Source organism: Globicephala melas, chromosome 6 (assembly GCF_963455315.2).
Source record: "Globicephala melas chromosome 6, mGloMel1.2, whole genome shotgun sequence".
In the NCBI taxonomy this organism is placed as follows: Eukaryota; Metazoa; Chordata; class Mammalia; order Artiodactyla; family Delphinidae; genus Globicephala; species Globicephala melas.
In genome coordinates, this window is record NC_083319.1 from 67,441,909 (window position 1) to 67,468,296 (window position 26,388).

General features: G+C 38.4%; 1 protein-coding gene across 1 annotated transcript in view; it reads left to right on the forward strand.

The window, feature by feature from the left end:
• Window positions 1–26,388, forward strand: part of ADAMTSL1 (ADAMTS like 1) — a 1,021,102-nt gene that overhangs the window by 255,364 nt on the left and 739,350 nt on the right. The window contains exon 2 of the mRNA XM_060300968.1: window positions 11,484–11,603. Coding sequence (XP_060156951.1) covers window positions 11,484–11,603 — 120 coding nt within the window. The remainder of the gene's footprint in view (window positions 1–11,483; window positions 11,604–26,388) is intronic.

Consider the following 26,388-nt stretch of genomic DNA (forward strand, 5'->3'; position numbering starts at 1 on the left):
TTTGCTGTGGTGAGAGGGTATGGTGAACTCAAATATATCTGAGTTACACTAAGGATACCATTAAAGCACTGCTTTGAATATTTTTTTTTAATGGGGAATAAATTTGCATGGGTCCAAGCTATCCTATTTTTTCTTCTCTGTAATATAGCACATGTTGGTGAGACTTCTAGCCAGGGAAAAGAGAAACTTCTCAAGTTTGTGAAACAATAAAAGCTTACTTGCCCACAAAATAATTTAGTTTATTACCTTGATCTTTTTTGTCTGTAATTAAAGTCATTGAACCAACTGTGGGTATCTGCTGTACATCTGCATTTCAGGGTTAGGATGAAGAATGCTAGAAAAGGAGTGAACTTGGAGCCAGGTAAAGACATTCTGGGTAAGGATCATGGATCAAAATCAGAGCTGTTTCTCATCCACCAGTTCTGATCATTATTTCTCAGTTTTGTAGAGAATTAACGGAGACTTCAGTGTAAAGAGAGCAGAGAGAAGTGTTCCCAGCATTTCTTTAGCATCATGGAGACTGGATGGCCTTTTTTTATACAGATAGGAGTGGTGAATTGGAAATATTACGTCCAGTCCAGTAGTACTTGGGTAAAAAGAAGAAAAGCGTTTTTTTTTTTTTTTTTTGCGGTACGCGGGCCTCTCACTGTTGTGGCCTCTCCCGTTGCGGAGCACAGGCTCCGGACGCGCAGGCTCAGCCGCCATGGCTCACGGGCCCAGCCGCTCCGCGGTATGTGGGATCTTCCCGGACCGGGGCACGAACCCGCGTCCCCTGCATCAGCAGGCGGACTCTCAACCACTGCGCCACCAGGGAAGCCCAGAAAAGCTGTTTTAGGTTAGGTCCAGAGCAGGTACCAACACAGGATGAGGAAGCAAGAGACTTATTGGTGAAAAAGGTGAAGAAGGCAGAGGAGATCAGAAAAACCATCAGTCTGTAACTTGGACTCTCCCTAGTGAAGGAGAAACAAGACCCATAGTTTCGATAGGAAGAATCTCAGACCATAGTGCAATGCTAAGAAAGGTTTGGCCAGACAGTGGGGTGTCTTTGAGCAGAGGTCACCTGTCAGACGGGCTCTGCATCTCTCAGGAGTGGACTTGCTTTGGTATCTCTGCTGTGCTCAGTCACTGGCTGGGAGCACCAGTGGGCAACAAGGATGTGAATTCAGAGGACAGCATCTGGGGTCGTCTGTCCATTAAGCTCTGCAGCAAGGGATCTGAGTGGCACATCTTTATGGCCTCCAAAGAGCTAATGTAAATAGTAAGCAAGGGGGAAGAAAGACACTCCTGCCCTAATTAATATCTTCATCTTGGTTCAGAATACGAATGGTACCCTGACTTCATATTCCTCTTAGCTAAGCAACTCTCTTTAGAAAAACCTGGGTAATAAGGTTGATCTATATAAACATTTGCTAAGTAAACAATGAAAACAGCTGATTTCTACCACTGCATGTGTACACAGTCATCTTCTTCCCTTTTTTTCTTAAAATTCTCCTCTAGCTGCTCAACTCTCTCCCTGAATTCTTGGCATGAGTGAGGGTTTCATTTTACATGTCAGATTTAATGCATACACACACACAGGTGCGCAACTTGAAGACCATGCCTGTTTCTCTGTGTCATTAGGAGATGCGATAGTAAAGTGTCCATTCACCTAGGAGCAGAGCACAGCACAGAGGATTCCACCTCTTCTGTTTCACGTGTTCTTTCATTATTTAAGTGTAGATCTGAGTCACAGCTCTTATCAGTGTTCTGAAGCCTAGTGTCTTTTGAATTCTGGAAATTGTACTCTGTTCCCCTTTTGATAGGAATGGAGTAGGATGGTTTGAGAAAATGTTTGAGAAAAATCAGGGAGAAAGAGAGTTGGCTTTATATTTTGGGGAAGTTATTTAAGTTTCTTGAGTTACTTGACTGTTTTTCCATCTTACATATGCCAAAGGAGATGTCTCAAAACCCACATATTTTCTCTTCCCTATACTTACGAACGCGATTTATTTCCTCATCTGAAAAGACAAGAGCTTGGTGAAGATGGTCTTTAAGTTCTTCTTAGCACCTTCATTTCAGCAACCATGTTTCTGACAAGTGATGGAAATGCCGCAGCTTAGCTATAGATCAAGCCCATGTTACACACAGTACATACCCTCTGATGGAATTCCTGGTGTTACCTTTTCTTTACTTTTTCTTTACCCACTAGTACTGTGAGGGTAAACTTCTCTACTTGTTTGTTTGTTTTACTTATTTTTTTGTAAAGGAATCCTTGTCTCGTCAAGGTAGATATTCATCTACCTTAAAGATAAAGTAGATTATTTTTTAAGCATAACTTTTTTCCCCCCTCCTGTAAAGGTTTGCTAGGGTAATAGAATTTCTTTTCATTGACATTCTGGGACAGATCTTTAAATTCAACTACATCTGGTCACCTTGTCTCAAACCGTATTATAGCTCTTTCTCTAAATCAGACCTGAACTAAGTAGGAACATCTGTACCAAGAATTATGAGGCCCAGCTGAACATTTTGGACCAGCATGTCCCATCTCACTTCTTTCTGCTTTAACCTTTTAGCAATTATCTTTACAATCCTTAGAAATAATAATTAAAGTTGGTAGAAGAACAAACAGAATCCTAAAATGGATTTCAGCTCCAAACACCAGGTATATATAAATGTCAGTGGCTTAAATATGGTTATAAGAATGTTTTTATTAGGTCCCCCCACACCGGTCTTCTTGAGATCATGTTTAGCCTTTGCTTCAGGGAGTCTAACGCTGCTAATCAGCTTGCATAGTTGGCAGCCTTTAACTGGGACACCTGAAGGTACTTTAAGACTTGATTTTCCCAGACAAACTGGCTGTAGAAGTAGGTATGAATATAGGTCTAGGGGCATGGTGAAGTCTCTGTCTACAAAGACTTAGTCACTCCCCAACACAACCACTGAAAATACTTTCAAAGTTAAGCCGATGGTTTTCTAAGTGGACCCTTTCAACAATGAAAGTGGATTCTTCAGTGACACTGCCTCCCCGCTCTCTGTACAAATCTGTGAATGTGTGCAGACAGAATTGCTGATTCTCAGGCATTATAAGCTGGTTGAGCCTCGTCTGGTGGTTGACTGTGAGTTTGGAGACATTTATAAATATTTTAGTGCATATTTTCATATACCTCTGAAATACTTCTCCTTCTGCATTTTAATGAGGAAATGTCTTTCGTGAGATTATATGCTGATAATGTTTTCCTATCTTTTACAATTGAATTACTCTTCACTTATTTCCCCATCTTACTATATTTGAATATTCCAGTCAGGAATGAGGTTATTGGGATTAATGGAAAGGGACCACTGAGAGTAGATTGGATTTTTTTTCCATAGCGTTTGAGTCCATTAGAATAGCCAGAGACAGGTTGTCAAGTGATTGATTTCCTTCTAGAAATCAGGGACCCTTGTTCCTTGCCAAATAGAATTTACTCATATCAGGCAAACTCAGTTTGTTACCAAATGTCAGGATCTTTAATCAAGTTGAAAAGATCTATACCTTTATTTCAAATCTACTTCTTAGTTGATTTAATCCCGAAATTTCATCTGGGGCTATTTGCATTTTTGGCCTAAGCTAAATATATCAATATTTTAAGGGCTAGTGATAGGATATTCATCCTTTGGCTCAGTTTCCTTCAAACCAGAAGTTACTTATACTTTCACATTGGGAACAGATTTTCTCTTTCTTCCCTTGGCCACTGAGTAGGTTTGATTTTGGGGATCAGATGGTAATGTATTGGGTGGCAGGGCTACATTGGGGACCTTTGATTGAGTCCATGTAAGGTCTCATTATTTCTCCCTGTTACTTAGCAGCAACTCTCAGAACTGGAGCTGGAAATTTTTTTGGCTCCAAGAAAACTTTCTCTTCAGTATTCAGTAAACACTGAGTGACCCCCTTGTGCCAAGAACTCATGACCCTGACCCAATCATTTCACTACCCACTGGTATTTAAATATAGGTGCGTATTCAGATAACACAGTGGCCAGTTACTTAAGTTGTTTAAATTATTATTCTAATCTGATCAGAATTTACAGCTTCACTATCTTAATTCTTAGTAAAGTATGAACCAGAATATGGGCATAAATATACTTTGCAAAATCCTTTCGGTAGGAAAAAAAAATGTAACAGTGTGGTTTTCAGTGCTGTACTTTATAAGTAATACTGTAACCTAAATCCTACCCATGGGACAAAAGCTTGGCTACATTTACGTTTTCACAGAAAAACTAAATGAAGAAAGAAGAACAATAAAATGATAATCTGAGGGCATGTTTGTATGTTTAAACTTCTGTTATTTCTACATCCCTTTCTCTCAGCCTGGAAGGAAATGGCTGCCTCTCCTGGAGTTATAAGAACATTATAGCCGCTTAAAAGCTCTGGTCTTAATCCACTACCATCATCAACATTACAGTTTCTATAGAGATGATGACTCTTCCTTAATGATGTAGAAGTCCAAAATGTGAACCAGTTGCTCTGAATTGTAACTTTCCAAATTCTAGTCACAACTCACAGAGCAAACTTGTAAGAAGTAGGAAATTCTAAGGCGGGGGTGGGGTTATCTTTTCTTACAACAAAATGTGCATGAGTGAACAGGCAAGTCAGAATACTAACCGGTATTCTCTGGATCCACTGAAAGGCAGGTCAAGCCAAGGAGGACGTCTGATGCCAGGTTGTGATGGGTGCAAGCTTGAAGTAGAAGACGAAAGTTATCATAGACATAGTTTCTGACTGTGTCCAAAAGCCAAATGCAAGAACTTTTCTTATTATTCAGTGACTTTTGTTTTAAGCTACCTTTATCTTCTTTTTCCCTCTAATGGGGTAGAGAAGACAGAGTTATTTGAAAACTCCCTTGTTTCCTGTATTTACCTGTGTCCCTCCCTAAAAGCTCTGTAAGGTATATAGAGACAACATATACCACAATAATAAATTGCTTCCATGCTTTCCTGGATCTAATGAGATTCTCTTTGGGGAGCTGGTATTTCTACATTCCTGGATTCTCCAAGGAGTACTTTGGTGTGCCAACGGGCAGAAAGAGAGTCACTGTTTGAAGCAGGAAATCAGACTGCAATTGGAGAAGCAGTCTTCATCATACGGTACAAATTCTATCTAGCACATGGCCATCTTCATACTTCCTGAGGAGCAGTCCTTACGAGTCTAGAAATCCTATAGAAACAGATAGGTATCTTAGTAATGATGATTTGTTTCTTGCCCTATTCCTCTGGACGAATAACCGGGTTCGAATCTAGCAGAGATTTGAGTTTTTAAGAGACACTGTCTCTGGTCCTTAATCCTAACTTAGCCCCTGGCCACGTACGAAATTCTTCAACTTCTCACATTTCTGTTTTCCCATCTGTGAAACTAACACTGTTGAACCATAAAATGCCATGGGGTGCCAGTTTTGACGCATTTTTATGATATGCTAACTACCTTATAACCGCAAGGGGAGTTTTGACATATCAAATGTAAAGTAACCATATTTTCCAAACCCCAGATCAGGAAACCTGGTCTGACCATCAGAAATAGAATTTTTAAAGTCTTAGTTCTCCTGGAAATTTTCAAATTTCATTCAACGTTTAGTTGAATTCAGGGGCTGGGATTGATAGATCAATGAGCCACGTTCTCTGTTCTCAAGGGACCAAATATTTGTAATAAGTTGGATGTAGTGCTGTCATCAGTGTATTTTCATAGAAAACCAATAAAAGGAAGTCTAAAAATGATGAAAATCTGTTAAAGTTTGAGTTCTCCTTGTTGATATTTTCTGTTGGCATAAATGGACCATTGGAGATGGAACCATGTTCCATGTTAAATATCAGTGCTCCCAGGGTTCTTAGCTCTCATATCTTCTCATTCTCCATACTTTCTCTTGGCACACTTATCCATGCCAACCATCATCTACTCCCCACATGATGCCAACACTTCCATATCATCTCCAGACAAGTTTCTTTCCTAGGCACAGAACTCTGCTTTCTTTCCCCAAGGCACCTCATTCTCCGCTTCTCTGGAATCAGATTCCTAATCTAACCCATATACTTGCTTCTCCTCCTCTGTTTTCTATTTTCTTGAAGGTGCTACTCTCCACTCTGCTCTTCTGCTCAAATCCAGACTGAAAATATAGGCAGAACCTGAGACTTATCCCCTGCACTCAGTTGGCCAAATCTCATGATCATTTCCTTCCCCACCAGCTCCTTGGCTCTTCGTAAATTCTCATCTGAATAACTGCAGCGATCTGATACTGGTCACCTCATCTCTAGTCTTACCTCCTCAGGGTCACCTGCACACACTTCCAAACTCATAAGTCCAAGCAAGACACAGGCTGCTTAAGTCTATCAGTGGCCATGATTCATGATCTGGCCCCTGCCCACTGTACACGTTCTGTTCCCATCACTTGCTCTCACGTACCTCATGCTCCTGTCATGCTAGATGACTTAAAACATACCAAACAGAATTAGATATCTCAAGCCTCCATGCCTTTTCCCAGACTGTTCCCTCTTCCTGGAACAAGAATCTTCCCTTCCCCACTCCCATTCCCCTTGTTCAGCTAGTAAATTCCCACTCTTCCTCACTTTAAAATCTTTCCAATTCCTTCCCGGGAGAGGTAATTGCCCTTGCTCTATATTCTCATGGCATCCTTTGCTCACCTAGATTTTTCATTTTATTAATTAAGGTAGCTTAACTGCAGTAAGAAATAGTCTCTAAAATGGATAGTGGTTCAAACACGGAAAATTGTTAATTTCTTTTTCTTTTTTTTACACTTTCCATTATTTATTGAATTATAGTTTATTTACAATACTATATTAGTTTTGGGTGTACTACATGGCAATTCAATACTTCCATAGACTATACTCCATTTAAAGTTACTATAAAATAATGGCTATATTTCTCCGAGCTGTACAAGACATCCTTATTGTTTGTTTATTTTACGTGTAGTGGTTTGTATCTCTTAGTCTCCTATCCCTGTTTTTCCCCCTCCTCTTCCCTCTCTACAGTATTAGGTAAGTGAACAGGTCATGGGGTGGGCTTCTTGCATGCAGTCATTCAGGGAACCAGCTAATGGAGCCTCTGTGACCTTTAACAGTAGACTCCAAGGTTTTCCTGAGGCTCTCTGCATTCCAAACAGACTTGAGGCAAAGGAGCCTGGAGGAGGGAAAGGGGGAGATTTTTATGGGCCAGGCCTGGTGGTATCACCCATCACTTCCACCAGCTAAAACTCAGTCTCAACCACCTTATCTGCAAAGGAGGCTTAGAAATGTACTCTAGGTGTGTGCCAGAGATGATGAGAAGATGGTGGCTTTTGGGAACAGCTAGTCCTCTCTGCCACATCCACGTACTCTTTCGAATGGCTGTGCCCTGAAAGGAAGAAATGTTTGCTGTAGTCAAATATGTGCTATAGTCATGGAGCTCCTGACACGTGATAATACTTGAGTAAGTGTGTGCACACATGAATGAATGAAAGAATCAGTAAGATAAAGGACTCCTCTGGATTTAAATAATAATTCTAAATCAGCTTGAAATAGAAGTGTAAGATTTATATGTTTATATACCTTTATATATTTATGTATCTCCTTCATTGTAATAGTGTTTGTAAAACACACAAAATACAATTATTATTGTCCATGGTTGATAGATACAGATATTCAAAACTAACTTAAAATTGACCAAATTAATTTGGGTAGTTTAATTTGTCTAATTAGTAATTGCAATCATGGATAGAAATTAAATTAAAAACAGATATGCACACGATATCTATAGGGGTAAAGTGGTTGTAATTACATTCATCTAACTTATATATATATTATTATCTGTTTCCAGGATTAAATTGAATTTTCGTTTAATGAAGACCTTCTGCCATGGTACATAAATAAAATCACATACATAAAAGTATTTGATAAGTTGAGCATCTTGGTGAGAATTGTGTGACTTATAAAATGTCAACATTCTTGGGAAAAATAAACAGGCAGAAACTTTCTAAAACAAATACACAGTTAGGATTGAGAATTAAAATATAAATCGAATGCACAAGGTGTTTGCTGATTGCCCTTCATTTTTGTAGTGTTAGTGAATATTCTGTCTTTTTATCTGACAGCTCACTGTCTCTTTTAGAGGATACTTGAGTCATTTTTGTCTATTTCTTTAATCAGTTTAACAAAAAGAAACATGTTTTCCACAGGCACAAAAGTTCTCACAAAGAAAGTGCACTGAAGTTTATTAGTCTTCTCTTCTGATTGTAGCTTTTCAAAACTATGGCATTGCATGACTAAAGATGACCACCATTTTGAATAATAGAGTTAGATTAAAAATAGCCTACAATTTTTGGAGAAATAATTTGTAAAATATGAGTTCAGTAGTGATTAGCATACATTAGTCTTTTTGAAAACAAGAAAGTAAAAACATCAATTCTAGGTTACTTTAAATTTGGGTCTTGATCTTTTCCAGAAGGAGAGTTGCACGAGTGCAGCTAGTCCATATCTAGAACTTGAAGAGCTGTGAGTGGTCCTGAATACCAAGTTCATGAATTTGGAATGTACCCAGCAGGAGGTGGGGAATCCTGCAAGCTTCTGAGCAGGGAAGTTACATAGACAAGATGGGTTGTGATGTATATTTAACTGTAGACTCAAGGAATGGTTGACCCTGATGAGAAAAGAACTAAGAGAAATTAATTTTAAATGTAACAGGCATTAGGTTAGCTGGAAGGATACATTTCCAAGAATTAATCTTGCAATTCTACCTCTACTTGTATCATACTGGTTAATTCTTACAAAGCGGTGTGGGAGAGGAAATAAGATAACCTTTCATTGCACCCTGCCTCTTGATGATTCTATCGTATTTTTCTTACTGCCATAATGAATTACCACAGATTTGATGATTGAGAACAATACAGAAGTATTACCTCACAATTTCTGTAGGTCAGAAGTCTGGCAAGGCATGGCTGGATTCTCTGCTCGTAGTCTCACTGGGCTAAAATCAAGGTGTTGGCCAAAGATGTATTTCTCTAGGGCAGGGGTCATCTTCCAAGCTCCTTCATGGTTGTAGAGCTCATTTTCTTCTCGTGCTTCCCACATGGCCCCCTCCATCTTCTAGCCAGTAATGGCGGGTCAAGTCCTTATCACCCTTGGAATCTCCCTGACTTCCTCTTCTGTCCTCAGTCCAGACCAAGCTCTGTTTTTAAGGCTTCCTATGATTACATTGGACCTGTCTGGAAAATCCAGGATACTAACCCTTTTTTGAAGTTAACAAATAAACTTAATTATATCTGCGAAGTCCCTTTGCCATGTTAAGCAATACATTCACAGAGATGACAGTAGGGAGTGAAGGGCCCAAGATTCTGTCCCCCACAATGATACTGACTGTACTGTATAACAACAGAGGCAGGAATAAAGACACAGACCTACTAGGGCATGGACTTGAGGATATGGGGAGGGGGAAGGGTAAGCTGTGACAAAGCGAGAAAGAGGCATGGACATCTATACACTACCAAACGTAAGGTAGATAGCTAGTGGGAAGCAGCCGCATAGCACAGGGAGATCAGCTCGGTGCTTTGTGACCGCCTGGAGGGGTGGGATAGGGAGGGTGGGATAGGGAGGGTGGGAGGGAGATGCAAGAGGGAGGAGATATGGGGATATATGTATACATATAGCTGATTCACTTTGTTATACAGCAGAAACTAACACACCATTGTAAAGCAATTATACTCCAATAAAGATGTAAAAAAAAAAACAAAAAACAAAAACAGAGGCCATTTATATATACATTATAGAAAATTATACTATCCAAAAGACTACGGGTTTAAAATTATTTTAATTTATTATGAACTGTTGCAGACATTCAGGAAAGATATGATGAAATTAATATGATGAACACCCATATATTCCTTACCAATATTACCAATACCATAAAAAGGTATAAAATTCAAAATGTATAAAAGTTGAAAAGTTAAACTAATATGAAGATAATATGGAGATAATATAATACCTATTGTAGTATTCATTATAGATATTATAAATATGGTCAGAGAACTTCATGTGTGTTAAAAGCTTAGGTTTTTATTTGTTCCTTGAGCAGACTGTGCTTATGATGATAGTAATGGCTGTTATTTTTTTAATTTACATTGCTGTGCTTAATTTCTGCTGTACAGCACGGTGACACAGTTGCACATATATTCTTTTTTATATTCTTTACCATTATGGTTTATCACAGGATATTGAATCCAGTTCCCTGTGCTATACAGTAGGACCTTGTTGTTTATCCGTCCTATATATAATAGTTTGCATCTGCTAATCCCAAACTCCCAGTCCTTCCCTCCGTGACCCCCCCTCCCCCTTGGCAACCACGTGTCTATTCTCTATATCTGTGAGTCTGTTTCTGTTTTGTAGATATGTTCATTTGTGTCACATTTAGATTCTGCATATAAGTGATATCATATGATATTTGTCTTTCTCTGTCTGACTTACTTCCCTTGGTATGATAATCTCTGGTCCATCCATGCTGCTGCAAATGGCAATAATGGATGTTATTTATTGAATGCTTATTATATGCAAGTCACTATACGAAGTACTTAAGATGTATTATCTCCTATCTTCTCAGCGATCCAATAGTACTGTTATCTTTCCTGTTTTATGGTGAGTAAACTGAGGCTCAGAGAGGGAGGTGGTAGGAGGCCTGGGTGAAGAGATTATTCGTTGCATTTCTAGGATTTACTTAACAATTTGTTCTTCACCAGAGGAGGTTTGAGTAGCTCAGTGGCAAACTGAGACTGAACAGAAAAGGGTTTTAGATTCAGACCTGTATTTGAGTGCTGATTTCAACACTTACTAATTCCTGAAACCCTTTCACCTCCAGTTCCTCATTTGTAAAGCGTGGCTAATAACAGACACCTCCTGGGGCTGGTGCAAGATAACACGTGTAAAGAACCTGGTACGTGATAAGCTCTAGATAAAAATTCTCCAGTGCCTCCCTCTAGAGTAGCTCAAGTGCATCTGGTTCTAAAGCCCTGGAATAACTCAGGAAGTCAGAGGCGGGTGCAGGCCAGCTCCTCCTTATCTGGTAGATGTGTAACAGGATGACAGGATCCCCCTAGAGGCTCAGATCCATGGGACCAGAGGCGGATCCCTGTGGGTCCAAGACCCCTATGTGATGCATACACGTGGATATTCCAATGGAATACGTCTAGGAGCCTGACTACGCTGGACGTGGCCTCGAAGACAACTTATAATCACTGAATTTTGACATCGTACACCAGTCAATTAAGATGTGCCAACTTAGCAGGAGACTTTCCTGGCATCCATCCAATGAGCCACATGCCAGAATGTTCTAGTGGCTCTCACATTAATATGTATTTCTGTGTGTCATTTTTGATTGCTCTAATCAGACTTGAAATGAATCCAAGAGGTTTCTACAACTCTGAGACATTAATTCCTCAGTGCCCCCTCCCTCCAGGCTCAGTCTGAAGGCCTAATTCGGCTCTCTTATCTCTCTAGGTATGTGGAGACCAAAGCCAAGGGGCTGTTTTCCTGCGGGAATTTACACTGATTCGAAGAGAGAGCCTTCATGAAGATTTCCTGTCTGACCTCTTGAATAGTCACAAAACTGAAGACCCGGTACAGTGCCTCTTCTATTTATTCTTAGAAACACAGAAGTTCAGTTGCTAATTCTGCCTGTGGTGGTGGTTGGTTTTAGCAAATCTGAAGAGGTTTGGATGGTGTTTTCTCATGTCTATTAGCAGGGCAGGGAAGCAGAGTGATAGGGCAGTGGACAGACTGTATGGGGCAATTTTCTAACTTTTCCTGTGTCTGGACACCTTCAGACATTCTACTCGAGGGGTAAAGTTTGTTTGGGGCAGCATGTGGAGAATTCACATTAAAATAACTGATGTTTTGCCAGCGAGTCTGAATGTGAAATGGTAATGATTTAAATGAGTGAAGAAAAAAGGAGATTTATATGTAAAGCCCAAATTGTTGTATGGGTCAGTGGAAGTGCCACCATCTTCCAATCCTGGCTTCTTTGTGGATATTTTTACTTCAAAGTATTAGTCGCATTTATTTTATGAAAGTTTGTTTCTCTGGTTGTGGTTTTAGAAGAAAAATGAAAGTCTAGAAAATGAGCTCTCAAATGAAAACAAGTGAGTTGGAGATGTCAAGATATAGATCCTGCCCTACTTGCAAATCAAGCTGTGATTTGTAATTTGTACTTGGTGTGAGAATTGGATGGATCATTTCTAAAAGTTCTAAATGTGGCTCTTTGTGGTGATGACCTTGTACTCAGAAGTACACTGAAATTAGAGGATGCTGTATGCACAAACCAGTGGATTCCTTGTCCAATCGTAAAATGGTAGGATCCCAGAAAATAATGCCTTAGAATACCTCCAAGCAAATACACTTCCTCTACCCTGCCTTCTTACAGCCCTCTCTCAAGAAGGTGTTTTGGCATCTTTATCTCATAAACTTCTCTTCCAGACACTGAGTAAATTAGCTCTCTCAGTAGCCACTCACAGGCTACTTCTTACTGTTTTTGTCATTTCCACCTTCTCTGTGATGGACATTCACATCCTTTTCAGAGCTTGTGCTCCAGCTGTTACCAGCCAGCGTTCTTGGCCTCCTTAATCAATAGAAATTGATCAGAGGTCAGATAAGAAATTTAGGCAAGGCTCTACTGGGGCCTCAGCTGCAGCAGAGGGAAGTGAGAACAAGCAACAGGTTCCCTTGCTAGCTTGCTCGCTGAGGGTGGGGCGAGCTGGTTCCTTATATGACATAGAGGGTAGGGGTGGGGTGTGGCCAGGGGGTTGGGCCAGAGGCGTGGCTTAGGTGGTTTCCCCACCCCTTAGGTGGTGTTGAGTGCAGGGGGCATGTGCAGTACCTTGCTTTTGTTCCCAACCCCCTGCTTTTGCTCCAGGCTCTTCAGAAGTGGCAGCTGAGATTTTTGGTCTCTTTGTATCTCATAGTCCAGAATTTGCCCCAACTGCACAAGTACGCAGTTATTTTCAGCCCCTTATAGTTGCTTGAGGAGGCTTTTGTCCAGGTGCAAGCACTGCAGCAAAGGGTCCCAGGTCGCAGCCTGTCTGACAGCGTCCGTGGGTAGGAGTGGTACTGAAGTTTCCCAAGGGTACTATAATTAATTTTCAAATGCTTCTTATAATATATATTATATATATATATATTTAATATATGTAATATATAATATACATATTATATATATTATATATATATATAATATATATTTTTTAAGCTCTGAAAATGCAGAGACTGCCTTTTAAACTTTCATTGTTTGCTCAAGGCAGTTTTGGTGATCTACTGTGGGACACATGCATTGCCACTGAAGTTTTATTACTTCTGAAATGAACGGTATCTTGTAATTATATTTTTATTTTCTCCCATTTGATGTTATTCAGTATCTGAAGTAGGTTAGCTCATTTTGGATTTGGTTTATGCAAAGTCCTGGAAAGTGCTGCTATGAGATACTGTATGCAAACTTCATGAGCAAGTCTAATTATTACATAATTTATACCATAAAGGGAATTGAATAATATGAACTAATTATGAACATAATAGAATTATCAAAGTGGTGCCACTAAAAATAATTTTTGTCACTTGGCAAAAGCATTGAAGGGTGTTCCGAACATTATTATTACAAAGTATTACATTGATTTACATCATAATAAAAATTGCATGCTGGGCTTCCTGGTAGTGCAGTGGTTAAGCATCCGCCTGCCAATGCAGGGGACATGGGTTCAAGCCCTGGTCTGGGGAGATCCCACATGTTGCGGAGCAACTAAGCCCATGCACCACAACTACTGAGCCTGTGCTCTAGAGCCCGCAAGCTGCAACTACTGAGCCTGCGTGCTGCAACTACTGAAGCCCACACACCTAGAGCCCATGCTCCGCAACAAGAGAAGCCACCACAGTGAGGAGTCTGCGCAACGAAGGGTAGCCCCTGCTCGCCGCAACTAGAGAAAGCCTGTGTGCAGCAACAAAGACCCAATGCAGCCAAAAATAATAAATAAATAAACTTATTTAAAAAGAAAACAAAAATCTTTCATGCTGCAGAATTTTCTCAAACCTACTGAGGTCGCAAGTAATTGAGTGGGTGGAAGCATTTAAGCCGAAAGAGAAATTACCGACCAACACAGAGAGTCAGACCTGGAGCTGTACAAGAAAATGTGAGGGAAAAGGAAAGAGCAAAGCTTCCTGAATACCAGAGGTAGTTCAGCCTTCTAATAAGTTTATGACATTCTAACAGTTTCTTTGGAGGGTGTGTCTTTCTATCTGAGAACTTCATTTGGCCCACAGGCTATAAAACTTTTGAAGTGTCACTTTATTTTCCAAATAGACATGAAAAGATGAATCACCATAATCTCTGTGTTTGTCTAAAGGAAAGAGTTCAAACATGAGTTGTTACTTGTATTCATAGCCAGAAAAGTGAAATTCCTTTTGTGCCTCTTTTGTATGTTTCTGCTACATTGGGAGGAAGCAGAATGGTAGAGTCATGAACAAGAAAATTTCCTGGTATGGGTCACAAAAAACACTTCTCAAAGGCAGGTGGGTGAGAGAGGAAAAATGGTTGCGCAATATTATCTGTACACTTGTACCTGCTTTCACGTAGATCCTCCCTAGTAGCCCAATGACATTTATGCACATATTTTACCTCCCTTACCAGATTAGTAGCTCTGTTCCTTGAGGCCAGGATCCATGTAGACTCTCACCTCCGTAGCATCTTCCCCTGCTCTTGCATATGATAAATGCTTAGTTGTGTTAAGTGTCTGTTGATGGAAGAAGCCCACCACAACTATTCTCTATTGCCCTATGGTTAACATTTTTATATTGAAAACATTTACAGGATTCTATCACAGACTATGCATGAAAAGAGTCTTATAAATGAAAATCCTTCTAAATACAAAGTGATTATTGCTAAAATGGTATGAAAGACTTCAGTTTTTAATGAGGTGTTAAACTGTTGGGGATTATTTTACATATGGTCCTTTCAAGCCAGGGTATGTGAATTTGGGGATGTTTGCCTACTAGAAATTTATAGCTGTGGAAGTAACAAATTTATCCCCAATATGTCTAACATTTTGGACAGAGGTAGCATTAACTGTGGGAAACACCTTGTCATACTTCTGGGTAAAATTATTGCCTTCCTCTTTTTAGATGTTTAATTTTTCTTTGCTTATATTCTTTCTTTATCCTTTCAAATAACTTTTGAAAACCAGAACAGCCTTACTTACAACTTGTTTGTGGAACTGTTTCACCTAAAAGCTTAATTTGGGGGGGTCATTTTTGAACTTTAAATGTCACTTCCTCAACTCCTCCTCAGCTAGGGTTTTCTGGCATGAATTGACTTTGACATTGCATTTGAAAAACTTTTTCGTTTTCAGCTTTTCTGCAGGGCAGAAATAGAGACACAGATTTAGAGAACAAAAGTATGGACACCAAGGGGGGAAAATGGTGGGTGTGTGTGTGATGAATTGGGAGATTAGGATTGACGTATATACACTAATATGCATAAAATGGATAACCCATAAGAATCTGTTCTATAAAAAAATAAATAAAATAAAATTAAAAAATTAAAAAAAAAGAGAAGAATTTCTTTATGACCTCACAGTTGGGAAGATTCTCTTAAGACGTAAAGAGCCCAACCTGTAAAGGAAAATATTGATGCTTTAAATTACATTAAAATTTAATATATCATTAAACATTTAATGTCTAAAAACTTCAAAAAGTAAAAAGATAAGATACAAGCTGGAAGACATTTTTTGCAATGTATATAACTGGCAAAAAATAATACCTATAATATATAAAGAACTCCTAGAAATTATGTTTAAAAAGACAAACAGTCCAGTGGGGGGAAAAAAAAAGTCATCAGAAAGAGACATGGATAGCTAATACTCATTAAAGATATGTTCAATCTTACTAATCTTCAGGGATTTACAATGTAAAATAACAAGGACATGGTATTTGATGCCCATCAGATTGGCAAAAAATTAAAAGAACTGACAAAGGCAGTGTCAGTGAGGAATAAGTAATTAGAAATACTCCTATTTTGCTGTTGGGGTGTAAATTGGTCTTACTACTTTAAAGAATAACTTTCCAATATCTCTAAAGTTGAATATGAGCATGTGCTCCATCTCACCAATTTCCCTTTAGGAATCTACTCTGGAGAAACACTTACATATATGTTTAATGCAGTATTGAATGTTATAGCCTAAAGTTGATAGAAAATCTTAAATATCCATCTGAAGGTAAATGGATAAATAACTTGTGATTTATTCTTATAATAAAATGCTATCAAAGCAATTCAAATGGATAACTAGATTGACATGCATTAGTATAAATATCAAAAATATAATGTTGAGGGGGAAGATGATACCATTGTGTAATATGATACCATTCATATCAATTTCAATATCACATAACTATTTATTAGATATTATTTAGAGAAAATGTTTATATATAAAAGCAGAGGTGGGAAAAATATGCTGCAACCTTGTAAGGTTGGTTGCCCTCTGGACAGAGAGAAAAGAAGGGGAATTGGATTGGGACGGTGTGCATTGTTCACTTTAAGTTTATAATGTCTATAATATTTTATTTAAAAATATATGGTAAATGGTAATATATGTTTAAATGGCTATTGGTTTACAGAACAGTTTACTTTATTATTCATTGTAGTTTTTATGGTTCGAGTGTCTTTAAATACATGCATAATAAAACTTTCAGGATAATATTTGGCAAGTAATCAGCACAAAATAAATGCTGTTTTTATTAGCGGTGGTTGAACTGACAAATCTTTGAGGCATAAAATGACAAACCTCAGTGCCCAAGATTTAATATATACACTATTCACATTTTTGCCTCACAATATAATTAAGGAGTAGTCAAATGTAGGACAACAGACCATAAGATCATGGGACCTCCTATCAGTTCATGAACTGCAACTCTGGTAAATAATGTCAAGATGATGAATCTCAGTATTTAAGGAGAGGGACTACTTTTTCACACTTGACCTTTGGAATTAACTGAAAAAACCATTATCACTTAAGAAAAAAAATTTTTTTTCTATATCCAGTTCTAATTTACGTACAGCTTATACAGTTCCTAGCTGCTGAGATGTCCTCCATTTGCTAGGATTCTGTCGTTAACTCCAAACAACAAATAGATAACAAGATTAATTATCTAAAAGGCACCGAAAGTAATAAAATGTGAAACACTAAAAATCCTAACTCCCATGCCAGCAGATTTTTAAGATCAAACAACCTCTCAAATAAAAAACATAATTCTCTTTAAAAATTTTAACATCAGTTAGAAATACATAAATAACACATGTGAATTTTAGGACTCTTTTTGAGCACATTTTCAGGTTTCATACTGTAAGGCCCTTCTCCAAAAAACTTTGCCAGAATGGTGAAATTTCAATATTTAATAAACTATTCTAGGCATGAATTCAACTTTATTCCTCTAAGCTAGTATTCAAATTCCTGAGGTAGTCTCCACTTATAGTTATCCTAAAGTAAACTAGCACACTTTGAAATAAATATCTCTAGTAAAAGTTATAAATGTGAGGAGCTGACTATTTGCTGCTCAACTTTGGAACTTTCCTAATAAGCTTAAACTAACTCTATGGGCTGTGATTTAAATTACACCTCAGAATATCACTTGGGGCACCAAAGAATAATTTATTGCTTCCTTAATATAAAGAGCTAATTTATCTCATGGAAAGACAAATCACTTTCGAAGGAGTTCCTTAGTTGTTTATAAGGTAGTGCTCAAACTATCAGCCCATGTGATGAGTTTAAATGCCTATCTTTAATATGCCATTTATGACTTAGTTCTGCATGGAGGTCCATCAGTAGTTGAAGGCAACTAGAGAGGAATGGTTACTGACTCCTCTGGCATCTGGACAAGGTCATTTGGCCAGATATCTGCATAGAGAGGTGCTGAGAACTTTCTGAGAGGTTAGAGGACAGCCTAATGGAATCATATGACTAAGAGTCCAAATTCTTTCACCCGAATTTAAGAAAATATGAGAGGATACTGTGGGTTGTGGGTAGGGGCAAGATGTCCCTTTGATGTAGCACATCCTCTTAGAGGTTATTTTTAAATTTTTCTAATATGGAGATATGTGGGATTTTTTTAGAGTAGATTCTATTTCAGGGTAGGTAGAAATGTAGGCTTTTAAACAGATTTTAATTAGGTTGGACAATTGAAGCAAAACATTAAAGCAACATTATTTACTAGCATGATATTATTGATTAGATGTAATCTCTAAATGTTGATTTTAAAATTCCATATACCATTTTGCCTTTGTTAATAGTAATTTTTAGGTAAGAAGAATAATGTCATATTTTTGTTTAAAAAGCTTAAAAGAGAACTATATAGAACTACTATATGACCCAGCAATTCCACTCCTGGGTATATATTCGAAAAAACAAAATCACTAATTTGAAAAGATACATGCACCCCAATGTTCATTGCAGCACTATTTACAATAGCCAGGACATGGAAGCAACCTAAATGTCCATCAACAGATGAATGGATAAAGAAGATGTGGTATATATATATATATACAATGGCATAATACTCAGCCATAAAAAAGAATGAAATTTTGCCATTGGCAGCAATGTAGACAGACTTGAAGGGCATTATGCTAAGTGAAATAAGTCAGACAGAGAAAGACAAATACTGTGTGATATCACTAATATGTGGAATCTAAAAAATACAACAAACTACTGAACATAAAAAAGAAGCAGACTCACAGATATAAACAACAAAGTAGTGGTTACCAATGGGGAGAGGGAAGGTGGGGGGGACAATATAGGGGTAGGGAATTAAGAGGTACAAACTATTAGGTATAAAATAAGCTATAAGGATATATTGTACAACATGTGGGATATAGCCAATATTTTACAATAACTATAAATGGAGTAAAACTTTTAAAAATTGTGAATCCCTATATTGTACACCTATGGCTTATATAATATTGTACAGCAACTATACTTCAATTAAAAAGCAGCATAATTACTCAGTGAAAAGTTTTGAAAAGGAGCACATTTTAGTTTTCCTTTGTGCTGTCTTATTTGATTTTAACTTTATGTTTACAAACAGGAGAATGACTACTAAAAGAAAGAATAAAGGTCTGTATTAAGTATATATATGTAACTTTTGCTAAAAGAAAATATCATTATCTACAATTAAATTGTTTTACCAAAACTAAAAATGTGGAATTTGATGTATAAGTGTCGCTTATAGAGACAAAACTTGAGGAGTGGTTGTTTTGTTGGGTTGAGGTTTTATTTCCAACTGGCTGTGAGACTTCAGGCAAGTCATGTACTTTCTGAACCTTGTTTTCCTGACATTTATTTTATTTACTTATTTTTTACTGAAGTATAGTTGATTATAATGTTGTGTTAATTACTACTGTATGGCAAACTGATTCAGCTATTATACATATTCTTTTTTTTATATTCTTTTCCATTGTGGTTTATCAGAGGATATTGAATATAGTTCTCTGTGCCATACAGTAGAACCTTGTTGTTTATCCATTCTGTATATAGAAGCTTACATCTGCTAACCCCAACCTCCCACTCCATCCCTCCCTTAATTCCCTCCCCCTTGGCAACCACCAGTCTGTTCTCTATGTCCATGATTATGTTTCCGTTTCATAGATAGATTCATTTGTGTCATATTTTAGATTCCACATATAAGTGATATCATATGGTATTTGTCTTTCTCTTTCTGACTTACTTCACTCAGTATGATAATCTCTGGTTGTATTCATGTTGCTGCAAATGGCATTATTTAGTTCTTCGTGACCTTTAAAATAAACATGTTCTGAATGATTCTGCAGCCTTGGATACTGTGTTTCAAATTAGATATTTAATGGAAACTTCAAATTCCTTACAGTTGCTGTTTGATGAACCTCTTTTGATCTCTACTCAAGTCATTTTTTATGCCAAAACCAATTATGTGTTTCTGGAGTCTGGTCTTCCCACCTACAGTAGACTCGCTTTCCTTCTAATTCTCTACAAACAACTGGCTGCCATTCATTCTCCATGTACCTTTAACAACATAATATTCCTAAAGCTCCACTTTGCCCTTCACACAATGTGTACTTGTATGTCAAAGCTAATTATCTCTTTGGGGAAAGTCAAGGTCCTCAAACACAGTTTAATGTCAAAACCCCTCCGTGTGGCCCCTGCTTAACTCTAACCTTGTTTCTGATGACATCCACCTGGATTTTCTTCACTCCAGCTTGTTCCGACCACACTTTGTTCCTGTATCAAATGATCAGTTCAGTGTTTTGCTCACAGGACATCTTTTGCCTAGAATGTCCTCCTCCCCTTTTCACTAGACCTTCCTTTATTAACCCAACCCTACTCTCCCCTTCTCCAGGAAGCATTCCCTCTGAACTCTCCTATAGCACTCACTGTCCTAGCTCATGGAACCAGCCAGTGCCCTGCCTTCTCAGCTGCCCAAAGGACTCCATACAGATGTGGAGAGTCCTTGGCTCAAGCTTCAGGGCAGTCCATTACTAGACTCTTAATCTGCAGGGATGATCTGCCAAGAGGGGAGTCTGAGTGCAAGTCTGGGAAAAGAAGCAGGAAATCGTGAAATCTCAGAGATTAGCTTATGGTGGAGGAACTAAGAAGGGACGAGGGGAAAAAGGGAAGTGAGGGTTTGGCCAGAAGTGCAGTGGGGCACAAGGGAGTCAAAAAATCAGACTAGGAATGAATTCTGGGATCCTGTTCCAGGAACGTTGTCCATTTGTTGTAGCATCTCTCCTACTTTGCGTCCTCATTTATCTTTTCATACATACAGACCATCTGCCCTGGAAATCTTTCAAGCAAGGACTATGTTTTACATTACTTTGTCCAGCACACAGAATAGAATTTTAAGCAGAGTAATAATGATATAATAACAATGAAAATATCAATAACTGCAGTAATGGGAATACCAGCTATCATTTATTGTCTACCTCTTCTGCACCAGGTGCTGCCTAAGGCACTTTGCATACATATCTCATTAATCCTAGGAAGAGGGTGATCCCTACCCACCCCCAACAGATGAAGAAATGAAAAAGAAAAGGAATTTAGCCAAGGTCTCAAAACTGATCTGTTACTTAAATGATCATAAAACAATGTACACATGAAGAATACTGATTCATCTCAGCACCTGCTATATTCAACACACTAGTCTAGGTGCTACCAGGGAATATAAAGATAAGTTGAACTGTCCTGGCTCTCTAGGAGTTTGGAATAGTGACATTTTAATTCTGTTGAAATGTTTTGTTTTTAGGTAAGCTCACCAGAGTAATGGCAGAATGCTTAGATTATAGGTATCACTTTAGGATACCTCATCCTTTTAATAAGAAAGTCTTCAGAAATAGCACTTGATTTATTTTTTTTAAACGTTGAACCTGATTATACATATATGAAGCAGATTCAAAGGAGCTGCTGAAAATACAGCATTTCAGGCGGACCTTATTTTATTGTAGTTTTCAGTTAGATTCCCACATAGAGTGGTGGCTTTGCATTCTCCATTGCCCTTCAATGGGTTCAAGTGTGGATTATGTATGTTCAAATGTCTGCTTGCCTCCAGTTTGAAAGTACAATTTAGTAGACCACTTAACCATTGTTGGTTGGTATTCCAAGTGTCTATGGGGACTGTTGATCTTCATGTATTACACAGGCCCCAAAGTATGAATTAGTGAGTGTATGGAGAATATATACAGGAGGCTAAGCTAAATAAGTTGCTGAAAACTATGGTGTCCTGTGCTGAACTCCAATTTGGTATAATTCTTATGAAGAGCAAAAACGCTTGGCTTTAGCTTTTTAAGTACTCTACCTTCTTGGCACCTCAAAGTGTATGACCCTGATGGGAATATGGCTAAAAGGTTGTGTCATTTAGTAGCAAATTTACTGTATGTGACTGAAAGCTCCCCAAATAGAGATATTTGCTTCTCTCTTATATAAGAGAAGTTTTCTAGAGAGAGAAATTTCAGATCCATTATGATCAAAGGTACTAGGGACCCAGGCTCATTCTATTTTTCTCCTAAATCCTTTTAGCCTCTGACTCCCCTAGTGTTGGGTACGTTGTGATGCTAAATGGCTACCAGAGCTCTTGCCATTACGCTCATTCTAGGCAATGAGAGGGAGGAAGGGACAAACAATAAGGTGCTAATGAAGAAAAAGGCATAAACCAGCAGGCTCACAAGGGCTTTCCCAGAAGCTGCCACTTAGTATTTCCTTCAATAGCTCACTGGTAAGGGCTTAGTTACCGAGCCATGCCTAGGTGCAGGGGAATCTGAGCCATGCAGTCTTTACACGGTGCAGCCATGTTTTAAGGAAGTTGAAGGAAGAAGGGACAATAAATTTGAAGTGAGCAGCTAAGATTTTCACCCACAGTGAGATACTAGGTGAAACAATAATTGTAATAAATTACCACAGTTTGCATACTGAATGCGAAATTCATTTCCCAGTGGCTTTTGTATTTTGGAGGGTGATTAAATTGTTTTGGCATTAGTGGTGATGGTTGCACAAAATACTAAGAACCACTGAACTGTATACTTTAAAATGGTGAATTTTATAGTACATGCGTTACAACTCAATTACAAAAATTTGTAGTCTATAAGTTTCAATCTAAGAGGAGAGGACACAGATGTAAAAATCTGTATTTCCCAGAATGTAAGGAGGGTAGCTCAAAAGAGACAGCAAAGGCTATCACAGCATGTCTCAGTGGTTCTCTTTTCTGTAAGGACAGCTGCCCCCCACACCAGGAGTCTCTGCCTGGTGCTGTAGTGGAAGGAAAATGCAGGATACCTGGCTGAACGGTGGAGCATTTGGTGCTGATGGTGATGGCTATGAGTATAGTGACAGCAAACATTTATCATCTCTCAGATACTGGCTCTATTTGTTATGTATATGAGAATCATAATAGCAAACATTTTAGATAATACCAAGATAATCTTATGAGAAAACTGAGGCCCCTGTTGGTTAACTAACTTGCCAAGGTCACACCCTTTGTATGGAGTAGAGCCTTGTTTCAGATCCAGTCGTCTGGGTCCATGCTCCATCCTCCGAACTGCTACACTACATTGAAAGGCTTTCTCTTGCTGTCAAAAGTGAGCTCTCTGGTTTGGAGGAAGGAGTCATCATCTTTTACGGATTTTGTGATTTTTATAATATAAAATTATATGTGATGATAGTTATTCAAGTGATTTTATGAAGCAGGACTGGACGGCATCTGTCTCAGGATTGCCTTATTCATTTTCATACTAAAATGCTCTCCTGGAGTAATTAGGAACATGAGATCAATTATCAAGCCACATGCACATGCGCGTGCGCACGTGCGCGCGCGCACACACACACACACACACACAACTGAGGAAGGTGACCTGCTATGCCAGCCTTGCTTTTAATTAGATATTTAAAGCACATACTTCCTTTATCAAACCTCACCTGATACAATAAGACAAACTTCTTTCCCTTTTTTCTTCCAGATGATCCGTTATGGTCCTGGTAAGTGCGTGGTTTGCTTTTGACAGGCATAGCATCTTCTTTTAAAATTGAAATTGTTTGCAGTTTTCTGACCATTTAGGGTACAGATGTTTATTGCACTCTTATTGCTATAATTAAACAATACATGTGAATCTGAAGATTTATTTTTTCAGGTTTATTTTTTAAGGCACTTTAAAGCTTGGGCAGTCCTACCTTGGAGCAGAAATATTCTCTTTCAAAATGTGTGTACATGGAGCTCTTTTGTATGTAATCAGGGTACATGGATGGGCTGAACACATCAAAACTTGGGGAAATTTACATATTCGTAGAAGTATAACTTTGGCTGAGTGTTTTCTTTAGATGGGTGCTCCTTATACTATGAAAAGTGGATGTTTTTGTATTTATGGCATATCTGATTCCATACCATCATTTGACTTATTCTGTGACTATCTTAGGGCAAACATTAGGACAAAAATTGTTCAGATATCTTAATTTCATATAGGGACACATGATCTCAACAGAGATATAATAAAAGGATGGTTTTAATGGAAAGACAGTAAGACTCTTTACCTGGCTTCTTTAAGGAATATGCATTATCTCCAAAGAAATAGAATGGTTCTGGCACATTTTTAAAAGTATTTCAGAATTTATAATTGTGCCTACAGGTGTGGTGGGTATAAATGTGAGTCCCACACTCAGGTGTGCAAAAGAGTAACTTCGGTTCTTTTTGTAATCAAATTTAGTTTTTCTCACACCACTCTGTTTGGTCTGATGCAGGAAGTTAATTCAGTCCCTTGCAGGTAAATTTAGTCTGAGTTAGTAATTTGGGTGCACAATTGTTTGTCTGTTGTATGCGCACCCATCCCCATTATCTGAGAAGCACGTATAAATAACGCCACAGAGAAGAGGCGAAAGGTGCATGGTATACGATTCTAACCTGGCCTCTCACTCAAGATGTTACTCATCCCACTGGTTCTTGGCATAGATGAGGTTTATGGCCGCTCAAAAGAAAACTTGTGGTGGAGGGAAAGGCAGCCTGGACCTCCTGCCAGTGCTGACTGAGCTCTGGATCCTTGCTACTACCTCCCTGCCCAGGAGCAGCCTCACCCATCACATTCCTGGTGGGAACTGTCCAGGTCTTGTCCATCTGACTAAGCATTATCAACGATAAACATTCTGGCAGACAGGCCACCATTTTCTTTCTCTGATAATCCCTGAGTCCCTCTGGAATCCATAGGATATTTTAGATGCTACTCTAGAGCCAAATGAAACCAGAGTTGAGGGTGTGGACATGTGAGTTGCCTCTTTCATTCCTCGATTTGTACGTCATACCACCATATCTACTCTGGCCACCAGGGTGACGTGAGGACTTTCCTCGGATGCCTGACATCCCCTTCCTCTGAGACGAAGTTGGCAACGTCTTTTCTTCTGTAAGATCCCCACACTTAAAGCAGGGGTAATTGCTGCCCTTTTTGCCAAGCAAGACTCTTTCTGGTGGGTGAGAAGGGCATCCAATTTCCAGACTTGTCTCACTGTCTTGAACTCTCTCCATACTCTACCTCCTCAGCTTCCATAGAAGGGTCTCATCATGTGGAGGTAGTTAGGAGAAGGATGCATGGGGAAAACATGGTATACTAGATCACATCTACTATCAAATATTGGATTTTTAGCCTGAACTTCAGCATTTGAATTTAGAACTCAGGAATTCAACATCTTTGTTCTGTCGTGGTCTGATACTCTTTTACATGGGTTTAACGGCGACCCCCATATCTTGTGGAGCAAATGAAAAAAATCAGTTAATATCTCAAATGATTATTCCACTGCACTAACTTATGTGCAAAATTCTGTAAATTATATAAAAATGAATTAGCCAGGTTTTATTTACAGATCGGGTGACTTTGGACATAATTTCGTTGTTCCAGTTGAGTTTTGAAGATTCTTGTACTGCTAAAGTCTCTACTATTTTGAATTTGCACTGTGGAATTAAATTTTATAGTTCTAATGAGCACAAAGTAATTAAATACCACGACTAGGGAAAAAACCATTTTAACTGTGATTTAAAATAAGAGATATTGTTTTACAGATAGGATTTGGAATTAGAATAAACTTGCCCTGTTGCCTTGTTCCCCAGTGTTGTCTAAAAGAGGGAGAGATTATTTCATCATCCAACAAATAATTCCTAAATGTAAAAAATGCTGACAGAAGTGACAAGCATTTGATTTTCTTTGAATGAAATCCAAAGTTCATTCCACTGCATACCTTTCTTGTTCTCCAAATAACTGCTCAGAAAAAAATTAAAGTCTGATAGCAACTTTGGTCTAAAAGAGTTATGCACATTAAATTTGATGCCTGTGAGCTCTACCCATGGTACCAAAGAAGGCATAGGGATCTGACCTTTTAATTCCTGGAAGACGAAACTAATTTAAACAAGTTACAGACTGGTGGGTATGGTGAAGGAGATGTCAATTTTGTTCATTTATGTAGGATTTTGCGAGGATTTCCTACACAGAACCTTTACAAGGACTTTTTAATCCTTACCTACCAATATCAAAATATTTCATTGGTAGTCAAACAGCACAGAGCCTAAGAGCATAATCTTCCTATTTTTCAGGAGTCAGAAAAGGAAGATTCCTACTTCTACTTTGCCTAGTATCTTGGGAATTTCATAACAGCAAATGCCTGGTCCTGACCAAGTATGGTGCTCAGTCTTTAGTAACTGAGCAGTCACCAGAGAGAGACTCAACCTACTTAATAACAAGCTGTTTTAATGTAGGAATGCCAGTGAATTGGCCAGCATTTCCACAACCTATCTAGAGAAGAAAGAAAATAGGAGGCAACACTGTTATTCTTTGAAAGTTATTCCTTGAAAAAGTGTCCATATATGTGAAAATCACATACTG